At 40.1% G+C, this 16,951-nt stretch overlaps 2 protein-coding genes across 5 annotated transcripts in view; one reads left to right on the forward strand and one right to left on the reverse strand.

Moving 5' to 3' along the window:
- The window catches only part of LOC130551418 (ras-specific guanine nucleotide-releasing factor RalGPS1), an 84,616-nt gene that overhangs the window by 38,296 nt on the left and 29,369 nt on the right, over positions 1-16,951 (forward strand). The window lies entirely within an intron of this gene.
- On the reverse strand, positions 1,908-15,186 carry angptl2a (angiopoietin-like 2a). The gene is made up of 5 exons (XM_057329023.1): positions 14,402-15,186; positions 11,123-12,043; positions 5,522-5,715; positions 3,206-3,476; positions 1,908-3,120 (listed from the first exon to the last, which is right to left on the reverse strand). Exons 2-5 carry the CDS (start codon positions 12,030-12,032, stop codon positions 2,921-2,923), a joined length of 1,575 nt encoding a protein of 524 aa, XP_057185006.1. The 5' UTR covers positions 12,033-12,043; positions 14,402-15,186; the 3' UTR covers positions 1,908-2,920.

Consider the following 16,951-nt stretch of genomic DNA (forward strand, 5'->3'; position numbering starts at 1 on the left):
GAGTTAGGCATGCGATTTCTTCATGAACGTCTTAAAAGTCGGTTTGCCAAGAACATTTTGATATGAGATCTCGAACAGACCGTGTTCATATTTTTACAGTTGTGTTGTTAGCATCATACGTTGGCCAGATTGCCAAGAACATTTTGATATGAGATCTCGAACAGACCGTGTTCATATTTTTACAGTTGTGTTGTTAGCATCATACGTTGGCCAGACATGAGGCTTGTATTCTAGATTAGGCTAAATAGTGCACGCCAAGTAACATATTTAGTACGTGAACTCCGACGACCGAATGCACCTGAGGCAATTTCATGCTTATTGCGAATACCTTTGTGAGTTTATTTGGCCAAAAAAGCATTGCGTTCCAGTATGTAAACAGTTGTGTAGCAGTCTGTTGTGTCTGATCTTATAACCCATCATTTACAGTCATGTGTATGTGTGTGTATGCGCTTGCAGTAAACACGGACAGAATGACTGGCTGTGTGTGAATGCCACACAAGTTCTTATTTACAATTTCATCACACACTTTCCTATAATGATCGTGTTTGCAGGGTGAGCTCACATGAACAGCACCACGACGTGGCGGCTTTGTGACGGTAGCAAATTACTTCGGGTTATAATTTAGTTTTATCTTTGAATGTTGTCTGTTTGCAATCTTTAGTAGCATAAGAATGAATAAAAAAACGCAGGTGAAGCATTTAATGCAAGTCTTTTGCTTTTCATGTTGTTGTTCTTGTACAATCTCTGCAAAGTTTTATGAGGGAACCGTATCTTGTTATTTTTCTATGTAATGTGTTTTTAGTTATTTATGAAACAAGTAGTTATAAAAGCAAACGTGTCACACTTATTTTTTTACATAATGGTTAAAGATGGGGTAACATGCTATTTCATGCATTCTGAATTCTTTACACTGTTAAACTCTCTGGCTTCTCATGCTTAACATGGTCAACTTGTTAAAAAACGAGTTTGACGTATGACGTAGTATTTCTGTGCTCGAGACACTCCCCCAGCACTCAAACTTGTTTGGGAAAGTTTTTTTAAAAAGTCTGGATCCCTGCTTTGTAACAGGGATCCTATTCCTTTTATTGGCCATTCTCCCAGAAAAGCACACCCATGTTTCATCCACTGAGCGAAAGAGCACGCCCACGCACTAGCGTAAGAGAAAGAGCACGCCCACGCACTAGCGTAAGAGAAAGAGCATGTCCACGCACTAGCGTAAGAGAAAGAGCATGTCCACGCACTAGCGTAAGAGAAAGAGCATGTCCACGCGCTAGCGTGAGAGAAAGAGCACGCCCACGCGTCAACCAACAGCATGAGAAAGAGCACGCCCATCAATGTCGCTTCTCTGACTGAAGTTTAGCTGTGTTTGTTTGCTCACTGCATTTCGGTGATGAATGTTATATAAACGGTGAATATAACGCTGGATTTGGAGATCGTTCGAAACGTATAGATGGCGCGGTCCCAGTGCTAACATGCTGGACATGAACCGCACGCGGTAAGTCAAACTAAGTCATCTGTCTGTGTTTTGTTGAACAACTCAAAGGGTAATGCGATGATGTATTGCGTGCTTGTGCTGTGGTTCCGTCTCCCCTGCCTGCCTCCAGTAGCTCGTATTTTTCCCAAAATAATCGTACAGCTGTATCTCTCTTTTATACATTTGATTAAACTAAGGACTCTTCGAAGATACGAAGGATGCAATACTACTGTATAGGTACTCAACATTTATATGAGATTTGCAGAAATTGTGTGTGTTACCCCATCTTTAAGATGTTGGAGAAGAGACTGAACTCCATTTAGCCCCTTAGAGCCTTCAGTTGCGTGTACTGATGTTTGCTTCACAGTATTTCTCTCAGCGCATCTGTAGATCTAAAACAGCTTTAATTTTCCGGTAACTGGATTAGAAAAGTTATTGAATCCTTTGGCAGTTGATGGTAATGTTAACGGCACAGTGGCTGTACATAATTTATTGGAAAATTCTGGTACACAACACGACAATACTTCCCCTTACAAAAACACTCACACTTCGTTTCTATGTACAAGGGGATTCTGTCAAAACAAGAGTTCTGTCTAAAGAACCATATGAAAATCATTCCAGGACGCACAAATGTTCATTTGTTGTAAAAAAAAGAAAATGTAAAGAAGACAGGTTTTTACACTTTGAAATGCTTTTCAAACATCTAAACATATTTTTTGACAACTAATTTGTTTCTTGAATTTGATTCTTCGTTTTGCATGCAGATAGATGCATGCATTCTCCCTTTTGGTATTGATATATTGATGTGCACTTCAGATGGCTGACCATCTTGTGTAGTCCACTTCTTAGGGCGCCATTAGACAACTGGAACATACCATTTATATGAAGTCAATAAAATGAAATGAAAATGAAGTTACAGTAACGTTATTCCTCTTTGTTATCACATGTAGCTAAATGTATGTTCACACTAATAATAATAAAATTACTGACAGTCACCGTGCATTTGATTGAGTTTTGCCATACGTTGTTCTTGTTGCCTCAGTTTACAAACTTATAAGAACATAATATATCACCAGTTAGGCACACTTGGAAAAATGTTCATGTTCAGCTTCTGTAGAGATCTTGCATCCCTGATGTGACAGAAGATCTGTGTGAGTTCTTTCTGTCATGAGGAGCCTGGGTTGCCAAGTCTGTCTGATTGAAGATTCTAGAGTGGATCTTAACGTGCTCTTCGTTGTCAGCAGAGCCAGGACACCATGAGGACGATTGGTCAAGTTGTGTAGGAAGTCATTGCACTTTTGTAGTTTTTAATTTTGCTACTTTGGTCTGAGTATGCATATTATGAATTCGTACGACTGGTAAACTACTGTAGGTAAACATTAAGAAAGACATGAAGTTTAAAAGATTGCACTTTATTGCTTGTCTTGACTTTCTCCGCATCATGTTCTAATGGAAAGTGTTCGGATTTGGGCGGATCATCATCGTGACTTTTTTCAGGGAGTACGACCCCCCGCGGAACTCGGCCCAGTAAACTCCATCCTGGTAGCGACTGCGGTAATGACCACCTCGGTACCATACGCCGTTCAGGTTAGAGTGGGCACATGCATTGTACCACCAACCACCCTTTTGATAATGAGCACAGTTACCTGTGAAAGAGGAAATGTGAAATTGAAGTAAGCGAATGCTACACTGATTGTCATTATATCAGTTTGGACTTTATTGCTGTCATACCTGTGTAGGCATCATGATCTCTGTCCAGGGTGGTGAACTGTTTTCCGTTGTGCCAGGTGAGAGAATCCCCAGCGTTTCCATGGTAACGCCCCACCTTCAGCTTGTAAAAGTCCGCCTCCGGCTCTAAGCGGAAGCTGGCGTATTCGGCAAACGTCTTTCTGCCGGACCAGTCCTCGAGGGTCACCAAAAGCTTGTAGTTCCCTTGGTTGGTCAGCCAGTAGATGTTCTCCAAACCAAGCCAGTATTCACCATCGATGTTGCCGAACCCTTGCTAAGAGAACAGACACAGAAAGAAGATTTGGATTATAAAATGCCTCTAAATTCTGATAGGATGAGCCACATTTAAACCATTCAAAAATAGATTCAATATGCATATGGGTAGTTGACAACTGAACCGCACATGTGTCCTATGGTCTGACAGTAAAAATTTTGAGTAAGTCCCAGTGAAATTAAAAATGACAATGCCTATTTTTTCATGAAATATTGCAACGTTTATTGTAAATAGTTTATCAATGTGGGTCACTCATAATCTTTAGTTAAAATCTGAAAATCCACTTCCTTCCTGTAATGACTGTCCATCTTAAATGACTATGTTAGACGGCTTGGGCGGCGCATCCGTTAACTCCTCCCCTTTAACTGTCAGTCTGCTCTGCTGCCAATTCCATTTCAAAATGCAACGGCTGTTTTTATACATCCAATCAAATCGCGGAGAAAGACGAAAGCCACGCCCACTATTTTCTCATTAGAAATTAGAGTCAAAATACGGAAGTAAAAACGATCACAACTTCAGGTTCACGGGGACTTTAATAATATATTATTGTATGTTATAAATATTTATATTTATAATATAAAATATCATGAGAGAGGTTTATCTTCATTGTTAGTCTTTTGTTTTATTTTATCTCTCACACCATAGGACACATGTACGGCATTTGTCAACTACCCGTGAGCTCATAATTAATGTATAGACTGAGTCTAATGTATAGATTGAATTTACTATAAGACAATTTGGATGAAAGTGTCTGCCAAATTTTATTAATGTTAATCAATTTCAATTTACAACCCTGCAGACGGTGAGATTTGGTTGAAATCCAAGGAAGCACACACATCTGTCTTTGCATTAGACATCGTTATTCATTGAGAGGACGTTTAGTTTGGCCACAGAATCTAAAACACCTGTACATGAGTTTAACTAGCTGTCGACAGACGGTCATTAAGTATTTCAACACTGAGTATTACATTAGAACGCAAGAAGTAATAAAGCATGATAAATCTCCCGCTAACACGTTTACTTTGCTCTCCTGAGTATTGCCTGAAGGATGTTTTAATGCTCACCAGTCTCAGCAATGAGATTATTTCAGCAATTATTTTGGTAAGACTTTACAATAACGTTATATTTGTTTACATTAGTAAATGCATTAGCTTACATGAACTAACGATGAACAATATAGATTTTCACCATTGTTAATGCTTGTAAATGTTATTTAATTACTTTGCATTAACTAAATTGTTGACAAATACAACCTTATGTCACCATGGTTTTTGGATCAACTCTTTCTTGAGGCCACTTTCATAATTCATCCCCACTGGTGGTTTGAGAAACTTATGATAAAACCTCAGCAATCATTTGTATTTTCACATTTACTGCTTCATTAATTCACTGCATTTTAAAGCGTTATCATTCATTAAATTCATTTTCATTTGTGGTCATTTTATGTGTTGCAAACCTGCCAGCACGGCCGAATCAGTGTAATGGTTAAAACATGCTTTTGTTTGTCTAAAAAGCTTCGTCTGGCCCTGATTTTAGCCCTGCGTCTGATGTTATCAGCAGAGAGTTTCGTCAGGCGATGTTTTCGTGGGTGTGCATAGAAAAAACAACACAGCAAATCTGTGGAAAAGCCCTGGCCCTTTTTCCAAAACCTTTCCCGGCTTGTGTAACCACTAAATCCTGAAGACATTTGAGAGTGATGTTCTGTGTGACTTCGGAGGCTGCAAGAAGCCACAGTTTGCTGAGACACTGATGGGTTTAGACACTTTGACAAAGATGCACAAATTCATCATCATGGCAGGATTTCACGGCAATGTGCGTCTCATTATTTTAACTAGGAATATGGCAAGCCGTACGAAAGTTGTTGTATCATCTAGTGATAGAGACTCAAGACATTCATTTTGGTGTTAGGTTTTGAAATGCGGACTGCGCAATATATTTGTTGTTAAGCCCATGGGGGACATGTATATTGATCTGATCTGTAACGTTCACTTGCTTCCATTAAGTAAACTTAGTGAATACAGTATAAACACAAACTGCTTTCAGACCTTATATGTCTCCCAGTTTCGGAAGAAGTTGACCGACCCGTCCATGCGCCTCTGGATGACCGTCCAGCCGCCGGGATCGTGTCTCTGCTCACACCAGACCTGCATCAGTTTGTTGATGTTTTCCGGCTTCACCAGATACATGCCGCTGTGTGTATGACCTTCGTCTAGAGCCTGCAGGCAGTCTTTAAACGGTCCTGTGTGCAAACATATTCATTACTCAAACAGACACATTCAGTAGTTTTTATGGATACTTTGACCTATAACAGATTTCAGTAAACGACTGCATGTGGTATTTGAGAGAAAAGCCTGTGTCTTATTGCCTAACCTCTCACAGACCAGATTAACTAAACACTATCGTTAGACGGACGATGAGGATTTCAGTCAACTCATTGGGTCTCATTCACTAAGCATGCGTACGCACAAATTTGTGCGTGAAACCTGCGTACGAACGTTTTCACGAACAAATCATGATTCACTAAAACTTTCGTACTAAAATTTATTCTAAATGTAAGTAGGGATGTAACGATTCACCGTGAGCCGGTTGAAAATCGGTTATAATAAGTGACGATTCAAATCGGTTGAGGTGTGAACTGAATCGCAATACATTTTTTTGAACAGCAGGGGCCGCTATTTTCACTGCAAATCTAAACGTGGATGCTGATATTTCTTAAATGCAAAAAAATACAAGAAAAGCTCAGACAGTATTAGTTTGTTTATTTTAAAGAGACTTTTTCTATTATTAATTTGTTATAAAATTGCAGTTTAGTTTTGTTATTTGAAATAAAACATTATTTTATTATACAAAGAAACGTGAAGCATTTAAGAAATAATGCAAGGGAAGTTGTTCATTTCTAATTTGTTTCAACTCATTTTGTAAAATTAAATCGTGAGTAAATCGTGAATAAATCGCATCGTGAGATCAGAATCGTGACTCGCATCGCATCGTGAGCTGAGTGAATCGTTACATCCCTAAATATAAGACAAAAGATAGGAACAGCTGAAAGCGCAAGTACACAAAAATCACTAGTCTCTTTCTTTCTCTCTCTCTCTCTCTCTCTCTCTCTCTCTCTCTCTAAAACAAAATGGCAAACTGTATGTTTCATCTATTATCTAGGATAATAGTTATATACTTTAAATTATACATGTATATTTAAGATGTATATTTAATTTGAAAATGATTTCATCATATACAGTAAGAGAGTAAGAAAAGCTGCGTTAGACTATAGCTCGAGCTGCGAGGTTTCTCTGAACAACAGCGCTTTTACAGCCGGCTAACGACAACTCTGTAAACCGCGTGTCTGTATAAAAGGTGTTTTATTGTGTATTTTCAGGACTGCGCAGTTGGAATTACTTGAAAGAGCGTGTCTGTAGATAGCATCGCATGGGGTTGCCTGGAGTATCTTTGACTTAAGTGACGACAGGTGGTAAAGGAAAGGTTAAAGGCGGAAAAGCCCTTATATGGAGATGGACTGGGTGTGTTTTATGCAAATGACTAAACTCGTGAGTGGCCGCTCATTTAGAATACTCCAACTTCACAAGGGACAAGGTTCAGAACAAATTCATGTTTCAATTCAAAATCATTCGTTAGAAGTTCAAATGTGCGTATAAATGTGAAAAATCTACGCAAATATTAGTGAATGAGACCCATTGTCTTTTCTAGTGAAAACACATCTCCTGTCTCTGTTCACAGAAGCGAGGGCTGTTTGTTTGGTGAAATTACTGACCACGGTAAAAGAAATGACCTTTAATAGATGTTTGTGTACATTTCTCTTTATCATAGCAGCAGTAATTTATGAGCTGATGGGAAGACGGATATAATAAAAAGCCTGATGAAGTTGTGGTTTACAGTAGACATAACACCTTAGGGGCACAGTACTGTAAATGTTGAACATATACAGTATTTATTTTTGTCTTTAAAAGAAAGATAAGTCCAATGTGCACTTTTTTGAAGACTCTATTGACTGAAATGTAACATAATATACATAAGGACATTAAATAATGAAGCGTTATGTTTTTATTATCTTAGAATGAGCTATTTCTATTTACATGCTACAGAGCGCGTTTCATAAACACGTTATCTCCTCCGGCAAAGAAACAAAAACGTGATGACATCTTAGTTCTGTGTCAGCCACCTTAGTGCTTCAAAAGGGGTGGAGTGAGCCGTTGGTTGCAATACACAGCCTCGCCGCTAGATGCCGCTAAATTTCATATACCCTAAATATCTTTTTAATGAAACCTTGACTATTTCACAAGTTTAAATAGGTGGATCATATTGGTTTCACTACTTTCATTGTACGTTACTAATTGTTTCAAATGTTAAACAAACTGAAACTGATCAGATTTTCTGTATCACACGTACTGCTGTGCTTTAAAATTAGCATCATTTGCTGTTATTTTCCAGTTTATTACTCTAAAGCTGCTTTCATACGCTTTGTGTTGAATAAAGTGCTAAATGAACAAAGCTGAATTAACTTGACGATGCAGAGCAGATCACAAAGTAATTTAGCAAATTGGTTGCTATGCAACACAGACTCAGCAACACAGATGCAGTGGGGCATTAATACTGATGTAACGAGGTCAGAATTTTGGTCAGACCACACACGTTTTGAATGCCATGAGGGTGAACAAATTGTAAAACATGTATATTTTAAGGTGAACTATCCCTTTAATTATTTTTCATTCTTAATGATGTCGATGAGCATGTATACTCCATTAAGACTGCTGTGTGTGTTTTTGGGATGGCTGTCGAAATGTTCCCAGGAAAAGAAAGTTGCGAAAGAGAACCGCATATTGAGGAGATACGCCTGGCCAAAACCTCCAAGAGGTTCTTGTTGCCCCACAGCAGAGCTGCTGTCGTTTTGATTTTTCACTAATACTATGAACAATGCTTTGATTGATTTCTAGTTTCTGCGTCTGCCTCTCAGTCTTCAATGTGCTTGACGTGTCCCAACTGTGTTTAGATCGATGCAGCAATCTGTACTGAAGTTCTCTCTCTTGTGTTTCGTACAGTGATGTGCTAAAATACTTATTTTGATTTGGTTTTAGTGTGACGAAGCTGCCGCAGATGTGTTCGGCTGTAGTGATGGGGCTGTTAAAGGGACAGTTCACATCATTTACTTAACCCTTAGATAATTCCAAACCTGTACAATTTTATTTTTTCTGCTTGACACAAAGAAAGATATTTTGAAGAATTTCAGTATGCCATCCCCCATTGACTCCCATAGTATTTATTTTCCCTACTATGGCAGTAAATGCGGGATGAGATCTGTTTGGTTACTGACATTCTTCCAAATATCTTCCTTTGTGTTCAGCGAAACAAAGGCATTTATACAGGTTTAGAACAACTTGAGGGTGAGTAAATGGTGACAGAATTTTCATTTTTGGGTGAACTGTCCCTTTAAGAGGAGAAATTTAAACCTAAAACAAGTTTATTATGAGCCATCTTAAATTATGATAATCTTAAAGCTAAGTGTTACTGTTACTTGATATGAGAAAGTGAAACATCTTGCATGTATATTATCAGGTCAAGCGTGTCCTCACCGACCTCATACCATTAAGCTTGTTTCATGGACAGACTTATGCAATCGCCACAGCTTAGAGGTCCTATTTTCTCATCTGAACTCGAGCCACGAGTTTCCAAATGGAGCTTGAGTCAATGCTGTTTTCATTATGACGCCATGCTCTCTGGACAACGTAAAATTGCCCTGAGGAGATGGAAAATCATGTAGAAAATGAACACGCACGCTCTCTGCTGCGATACCGGCTACTGAACGCTGTTTACGCAATCCGTCCTGCCTCTGTGTTCCTAGTAAAGAGTCTAATGAGTTTACTAACAAGCTTTGGTCCGGGAGGAGAATCACACTTTTCCAGTGGCGTTTATTTCAGACAGGATACTTATTAAGTTATTGTTTCCATGTTGTCTTTCCTCTTGGGAAAGTTTGTCTGCCAAATATTTGAATGCTGTTTTTTTTCCATTTAGGAGAACAAATTAGGTGGAAAATGCCTGGATGGGGGCTTCTGTTGAGACCACACCAGACGGGACGCTGCGCTCTGAATGCAGAAATTGTACCTCTTAACTTTATCAAACAGGAGCCATGAAAGGTCAAATAACAAACTGAAGTCATTCGGGGAAAAGTCTGAGAGATGCTGTATGTGATAATATTCCTGTTTCGTCCATTGGCAGTTGCTCGGGAGTTTCGCCCTGAAAGTTTGTAACCTGAATGTGAACTGAACACATTTACCAGGTTATTATGAGATGTTAACAGGAAACTCAATGAAGCTTTACTCTCAAATGATCAAATTAGCTTTTAGTCATGCTTATTGACCTTCACGTTTCCTAACAGGGAATACAGTGGAAACGCAAGGCGAAACTCATTTTTCACAGGTTATATTTTCTGTAACCTCGGTTCTGACATTTCACTTCAGATTAGGTGACGGAGATTTTACAAAACAGTCCTTCGTTAGGATTTTTGATGTCTCATTGTGTTATTAAAATGACAAATGACTTGTGTCCAGTTATTGCATAGGATACAAATAATATGATTTTCAATTTAGTGATGCACAGGGTATATAAAGTAGCTGTGTAATGAGATGTTTATTGGAATCGAGCGGTCTATCGACGTGTGTATTTTGTTAGGTCTGTTACAGTGAAGTAGTTCAGCGGTACGTAAGTGTTTGGTGCGGCCGGAAATCTTTTCTAATAACTACCAGAGGAACAATTTAATGAGATGCTGTAAGCAAAACAGGGCTACGCTTATTCTTGTTTCTGGACATGTTTTTATATCCCGGTGGGGACCTCAACCTGAATGCACACCAACATATGGGGACTCGTGTCACCGTGGGGACCAAAATTGAGGTCACCATGGGCAAAAAAAGCTTATAAATCGTGCAGAACAATGTTTTTTAAAAATCTAAAAATGTGTGTGTGTGCGTGCGTGCGTGCGTGCGCGCGTCTGTGTCTAAGTTCACAAATGGTTATAAGCCCCGTGTCCCAACACAACAAACCAGTTCCTAACCAGACGCTATAAATCAAAGCACTAATTTCTGTCTCAGATTTCCACTCGTACAACCTCACCGAGCGGTTTCTGGAATCCCTTCATTAAAGTGCAAAACTGTTTGCTTCTCAAAGGGTTTTCCTTCAAAGATTAATGTGCGCGCAGTTCAAAAGAAATGTTGCCGAATTATTGTGTTGTAATGGGCCCGAGTCCAAACTCCCAGGAGAGATCAGGCCCAGCGGCAGGGAAATCCACATGTCTTCATGTTACTTGTTCTGGAGAAGGTTTGGACTGTTTTATTTGGAAGCACGGCGGAACCTGATCTAACCAACCGCTTAAAGACATCATACACGGATTATTAATGATTCGCAGTGTGTGCAAGACAGTTAACCTTGTCAATGGACGGGGAGATGTTTATTAGACACGTCTGTCAATCTTGTTACGTATATGACCTCAATGTAAAGTCCCATAGATCAGACCACGTCAGGATGTTTTCTAAAGGGGAACTGGAACGTTTTTGGTACCTTGGACAGTGCTTCGGTTAAAATATGAACGATGACCTAAAAATTCATGTTTCAGTTGTAAATACAGATATTGAAAGACTCACCTGAGGGTTTATCCGTTAAGAAGCTGTCGGTTCCAGATGGCATGGTTGGTAAAGTCTGCGGGATTGCTTTAGAGTTTTGGTCGCTCTGGATCTCATTGGTCATTTGGTTGATGTGGCGGTTGTAGGGCGGCGGATGGAAGGGTCTCACCGCTGGGGCATGTTGAACGGGAGGAGGAGGCGGTCTTTGTTGGGGAGGTTGGGGTTGCTGCGCCGGCTGGGGCAGGATGGCAGGAGGTTGGTAAGGTCGTGCCTGTCGGCCAACACCTGCGCCGACGAAGCCTCCTCTCCGACAGTGCTCCTCCAGCTGCACGATCAGGGCGCTCTGGTTGCTGGCGAGAGACGACAAATGCTGGTATTTGTGTTCCAGGTCACGATAGCGCGCGGTCAGCTGCTGCATCTCGGCCGTGTGATTGAGCACGCGGTTCTCCAGCTGAGAAAGCTCCAGAGCGTTGTCCCTCTTGCGGATAATCTCATGCAGCAGCTGCATGTAAAGCTGCGTCACGCGGGAGTTCATGTTGCGCGACTCCTTGCGCAGCAGCTTGACTTCGTTGACCACGCCGCCGTCCACCTCCACCAGCTGCTGGAGCGTCTCGATCTGACGCCTCTGCTTGTGCAGCTCTCCGTTCAGCAGTTCCAGCTCCTGCTTGTTCACGCGGTTCTCCAGCAGGGCTTCCGGTTCTTTGGAGTTCACGCAAATAGCACCTGTGGTCTTCTGCTGAGGCACGATGAAGGTGTAGGAGCATTTGTCCGCCTCGGGGGACTCGGCGGAGCGCTTGGGGCGACCGGCGTACATGAACTCCTTTTCAAGTATATCGTCTCTGCTGTCGAACTCCTGAGCGGCGTGCAGAGCGGCGCGAGGCTGAGACAGGGTGAGAGTCAGCAGGGCCAGCAGTAGGACATTTAACGCCATGATGTGTCCCTCTGCAAGAAAACCAGATGGGATTTTAGGTTATTTTCATCAGACCCATATGTATACGTATATGTAGACCAAAAATGACAGAAAAACACATTTCCTGTCTCGGGGGGGAAAAATACTATAGTATTTACTATAGTAAACTGTAGTAAATTGTGCTTTATTGTAGTGTAATTACAGTATAGTATTCTGTAGTTTTAACTATAATAACTGTACACTCTAAAAATGATGCTATATAGCACTAAAAGTGGTTCTTGGCTCGTAATCATATGGGAGGAACCTCTTTAAGTGCCATATAGAACCATATCTTGGTGCTTCAGAGGTTCTTTGGGATGACTGAGGTGCTATATAGAACGGCTGAAGAACCATACAGGGGCTGAACAGGTTCTTTGTATGGAAGCGTTGCTATATGGTTCTTTAGCGGTTCTATATAGCACCTCAGTCATCCCAAAGAACCAGTGAAGAACCACTGAAGCACCAAGATATATGGTTCTTTATAGCACTTAAAGTGGTTCCCCTATGATTGCGAGTCAAGAACTTCTGGTGTCTATGAATTTTACCACAGTTTACTACAGTAAATAAATTATTTATTAAAAAAATTCTTATATTTGTTCACTAGTCCTCAAAAGTCATAGCTCTTTGCATAACTGTTAAAACGTGTTTTACGTCTCTTTCCTCCACATCGCGTCATTTCCCCGAGCACCTGGAAGGAGTCCAGCCGTGTTTGACTGAGTCATACATTTACACCCCACGACTGGAATGCGCTAAATTACGGATGGGAAAATCTGTCACACTCTGTGCCTGGTGTGCTGTGTTGTGTGTACAGCGTGTCTCCATAGCAACGGATGGAGCGCTCCATGTTTTTCATTCCGTTCATTTGTGTGTAACGGGTCCCGCTATTGAGTCTCAACACAAGTTACCCATAACACGAACACACACACTTAGTAGGGGGCTTACATTCGACAGCTGCATATAATACAAAAAGTACAATGGCATTGCCATGGAAACCTCTCACTCGTGTTTTATCCATCATTCTACATGTTGTTATTTGTTTAGTTTATATATAGCTTCCATGTTTGATCGGCCCAATCTGACGTCACAAGCTTTGTTTTTGTCCTCATGCAAAAAACAAGTGAGATTTTTAATATCTGGATTGTGGTTTGGCCCGAACGCGCAAGCAATCATTCTTAGCTTCGAGTCATCAATGGAACAATCAACCAGAACATAAACTCGAGATTTGTTATTTGCAAAATGTGTTGCTGTTTCGTTTAATGACATAACTGAGGGTACACGGCGTGATGAGCCCTTCATCTTATTATTATTTTATGAAACGGATCATTTCTGACTTTGAGGATGCGAACAGCTCCTAGTCGAATCCCAACTTGAAGTTCCCAGCTTGTACTTACGGTAACTCCCTCAAGATGTATAAATGATGATGTTAATTGCGATGATGTCATCACAAGCTCCCGGTCCCCTGTGTCGCATATCTCCGATTTTTATCTCTAATCATTTAATTTAATGCTTTAACCCAGCTCTTTTGCTGACTTAAGACAATGCACTTTTGTTTTTTGAGATGGCGTCGTCTGGGCAGGAATCCAGCCAGTGGGATTCCTGTGGATGTCCGCGGGGTACGGTGCAAGATGAGACGGTACAGCGATTATTACTTTAATTGGAATGGAATATATATTAACAGTTAATGTTTTAATTCTCTTAGATGACTGTACAAAACATTAGTATGTCATGGTATCATTACAGTACTGTAGGAGTATTGGATAATATCGATAAGGTTTTTTTATTGTTGGAAATTCAGACTTCTTCTTAACTTCACATTTTATCAATTGAAATCATCTTTGTAATATAAAAATGTAAGGCATATATTGATTGATAAACTTCATACATGAATGCAACTCACACACTTCTATGTATTTACATTACATTTATGTTTAGGTATTTAGCGGACACTTTTATCCAAAGCGACCGAGCATTTTGTCTTGGATGCTGTTGCATAACAATATACTGAGCAATAACAATATATACTGAGTATAATCATTTGAAAACATAAGGGAATTTAAAAATTGTCATTTACAAAGTATAACTTTACACACTGTACATTTCCCTTTTTTTAACTTTAAAAGTCATGACACATCATTTGTTAAGATGTGTGTTGATTATATACCTATACAGTACAATACTGTAATACACGCATATTCAGTTTTGTGCGTTTTAATAACACTAGAGGTAATTCATTTGTGTATTGTCTGTGTGAGGCTCTAATGCACTGATGGAGTTAAATGTGCAAATATCCAGAATAACATCAGTCATCAGTTACATGCCGGGAAACACAAGAGCAAAGAAATTCCCCTTACCAGAGGAGCGTATCCGTATTCCTGGCTTTCCTGCCGTGTCTCGCTCTTTCTCTCGGTTTGGTCCCTTTAATCTCTAGCCAGGCAGGTTGGATGTTGTCGTCCCTGCGGGCTGAAGGCATCACCCATCGGCTAACGTCCTCTCGGTCCCGTGGTGTCCCTCTGTCCTCTTCTCCGTCTCTCAGCGCGTGTCTGTTTCCTCAGTTGTGTGACAGTCTCATTGTGTTCTTCAGAAGCTGGTGTGCGTTCAGTGTGGAACAACATGTGTTCACATGAACCTCCTGCAAACCATTCCGTCCCAATGATCCTCTGTCTGCTAGCAGTTAAATGTTCAATGAAAATGACACGTTGATTTAGGGAGCGACGTCCTCAACCTCCAGTCATGACCACTAGATTCTCTCTGTGTCTCTCAGCATTGGTTTGTGGTAAGGGTTTTGTTTGTGGCCCCTCCTCTTCTCTTCTCCTCCTCTTGGCACAGATGGAACGGTCATCAGTTCATTGATGTAGTGAAGCATTGATAGGATCCTCCTCATTCTTCTCTTTGTTTATATAGCGAGGAAAACGCATTTAATGATATTTGATAAGGCAAACATGTCTAATGGTGTAAACAAACTCCTGACCCTAAAAAAGTGAGCAGTAGGGGCCGTGTCCACCGAGGCGTTTCTGCCGGCGCTTGGCGTTCTTTTCCACACGCTAAGCGTATCATAGTGCGCCTCCGCTTGGGGAAAAAAACGCCGTTCAAGCGCCCGCGACCGACATTTTCAGCCAGCACCTGCCGTTTTCAGCCGCGGAAAAACACCACGGTGTATCTGGAGCCTTAATCTCTGGTCTAACTAAGCACCTTCGGTTTGCTTACTGGGGGTTTACAGACAAATAAATTAAGACATAGTTGGAACATTTCAATAAAATTGTTCAATAATGACATTATGAACTTGCAACATTGTACTGATATGTTTGGAAATACGGTTTGGAAATAAAGTTTGTAATGAGTGATTTGACTGATATGAGCTTTAGACTCCGTGTGAAATCAACCAAATTTTGCAAGCACACTTCCCTATTTAAACTTGATTTTGTTCATATTTTTTTGAAGATGGACATGCATAAATAGTGATGTAAGCCAATATATAAATGAAGATGGGTCATTGACATATAAGAACATTCAACAGGCCAATTTTAAAATACAAAAAAATTATAATATTAATTGCAATTATTCAAACATTAAGAATGTGGTATACACAAATGCAGATTAAACTTTTAAGTTAAGTGAATTTAGTCTTTTTTCATCTACATGAATTGGCCGTAGCCTTAAAAAATGTCATGCACTCTTAAAAATAAAGGTGCTTAAAATGTTCTTTACAGCGATGCCATAGAAGAACCATTTTTGGTTCCACAAAGAACCATTCAGTCAAAGGTTCTTTAAAGAACCAGCTCTTTCTTACTTTTTTACCTTTTTTTCGCCACAAACCATACTTCCGATGGTAAAGGTTCTTTATGGAACCAAAAAGTTCTTCTATGGCATCAAAAAAATGTCCTAAAATAAAGTTACGCAACAAGAAATGTTAAAGTCAACAGATTCTACTAATAGAGATCCAAATCTGATCATTTTAAACCCCCCTCTACAAAATAGTGGATTGCTCCCTTAATATCCACCCGTTATTATTTTTGGCTTGCTTCATTTAAGTATTATCAAAATTAACATTTAGACTGGACCGCTAGTTTAGTTGACATGAAATGATCCTTTAGTGATGTGTGTTGAATGATAAAGACAAACATTCTCAGATTCAGGTGGTCTGAGATTTTGGATGAAGGGTCACGACCGGCAGGAACAGGTGAGACTGTTTGAACGACCCCTGAGGAAGAGAGATGAATGCGCACACACACACACACACACGTCACCTGTCAGGACAAACCTCTTGCTTAACGAGGTTTTTTTTTAAGCCTCACTTAGGTAGATCACAGTCACGTTGACACGCAGGGGAAATCTCTTCAACCACATAAAACTGAACTTTAAATGTTGTTTTTCACTATGAAAAGATTTATGTTAAGTATCCGTGGTCCAGATGTTCTCCTGGGTGCCGCATGAAACATGAAGCAGTTCTGTAGCACGTTCTTGCTTTGTTCAATAGACACGTATTGATGAAAACAGCTCATCACAGAAATCCTGTGATAGATCCCGTGATAGAACCTGTGAGAAAGAGACACGTTTCACATGGCAAGAGCTTTTGGCTTAGGAGCTTATGATGAGACGTTTGAGAGAAAGTTGAGTCCCGTTCTCATTAACGGTTTAACTGAAAAATATTCACAAAGCCCAGAAATTGTAACACTTAACATGTTCAAGAAAAGGGGATTTTGGGGGGATTTTTCTCTCAAAGATTAGAACAATGTTAGGCAGAATGTCCAGTCTACTATTAGAGTTTTTGTTCAACTATTCATATAATTTGCCTTTATGATTTGAATTTAACATGAAACGTTTGGAGCCCTTTTGTGTATGGGATCACGAATTGGCTGTTTTCATCCTCAGCTGTAAAACAGGGTGATGGAAGAGCAGACAAA

Source organism: Triplophysa rosa, linkage group LG2 (genome assembly GCF_024868665.1).
Source record: "Triplophysa rosa linkage group LG2, Trosa_1v2, whole genome shotgun sequence".
NCBI lineage: Eukaryota > Metazoa > Chordata > Actinopteri > Cypriniformes > Nemacheilidae > Triplophysa > Triplophysa rosa.

Bases quoted from the DNA above. Each gene is read 5' to 3' on its own strand.
- angptl2a (XM_057329023.1), bottom strand. From the start codon at position 12,032: ATGGCGTTAAATGTCCTACTGCTGGCCCTGCTGACTCTCACCCTGTCT. The intron at 5,716-11,122 runs GTGAGTCTTTCA...GTTTGCACACAG, and splicing joins CTTAACGGATAAACCCTCAG to GACCGTTTAAAGACTGCCTG. The intron at 3,121-3,205 runs GTATGACAGCAA...CCTCTTTCACAG, and splicing joins AGATCATGATGCCTACACAG to GTAACTGTGCTCATTATCAA.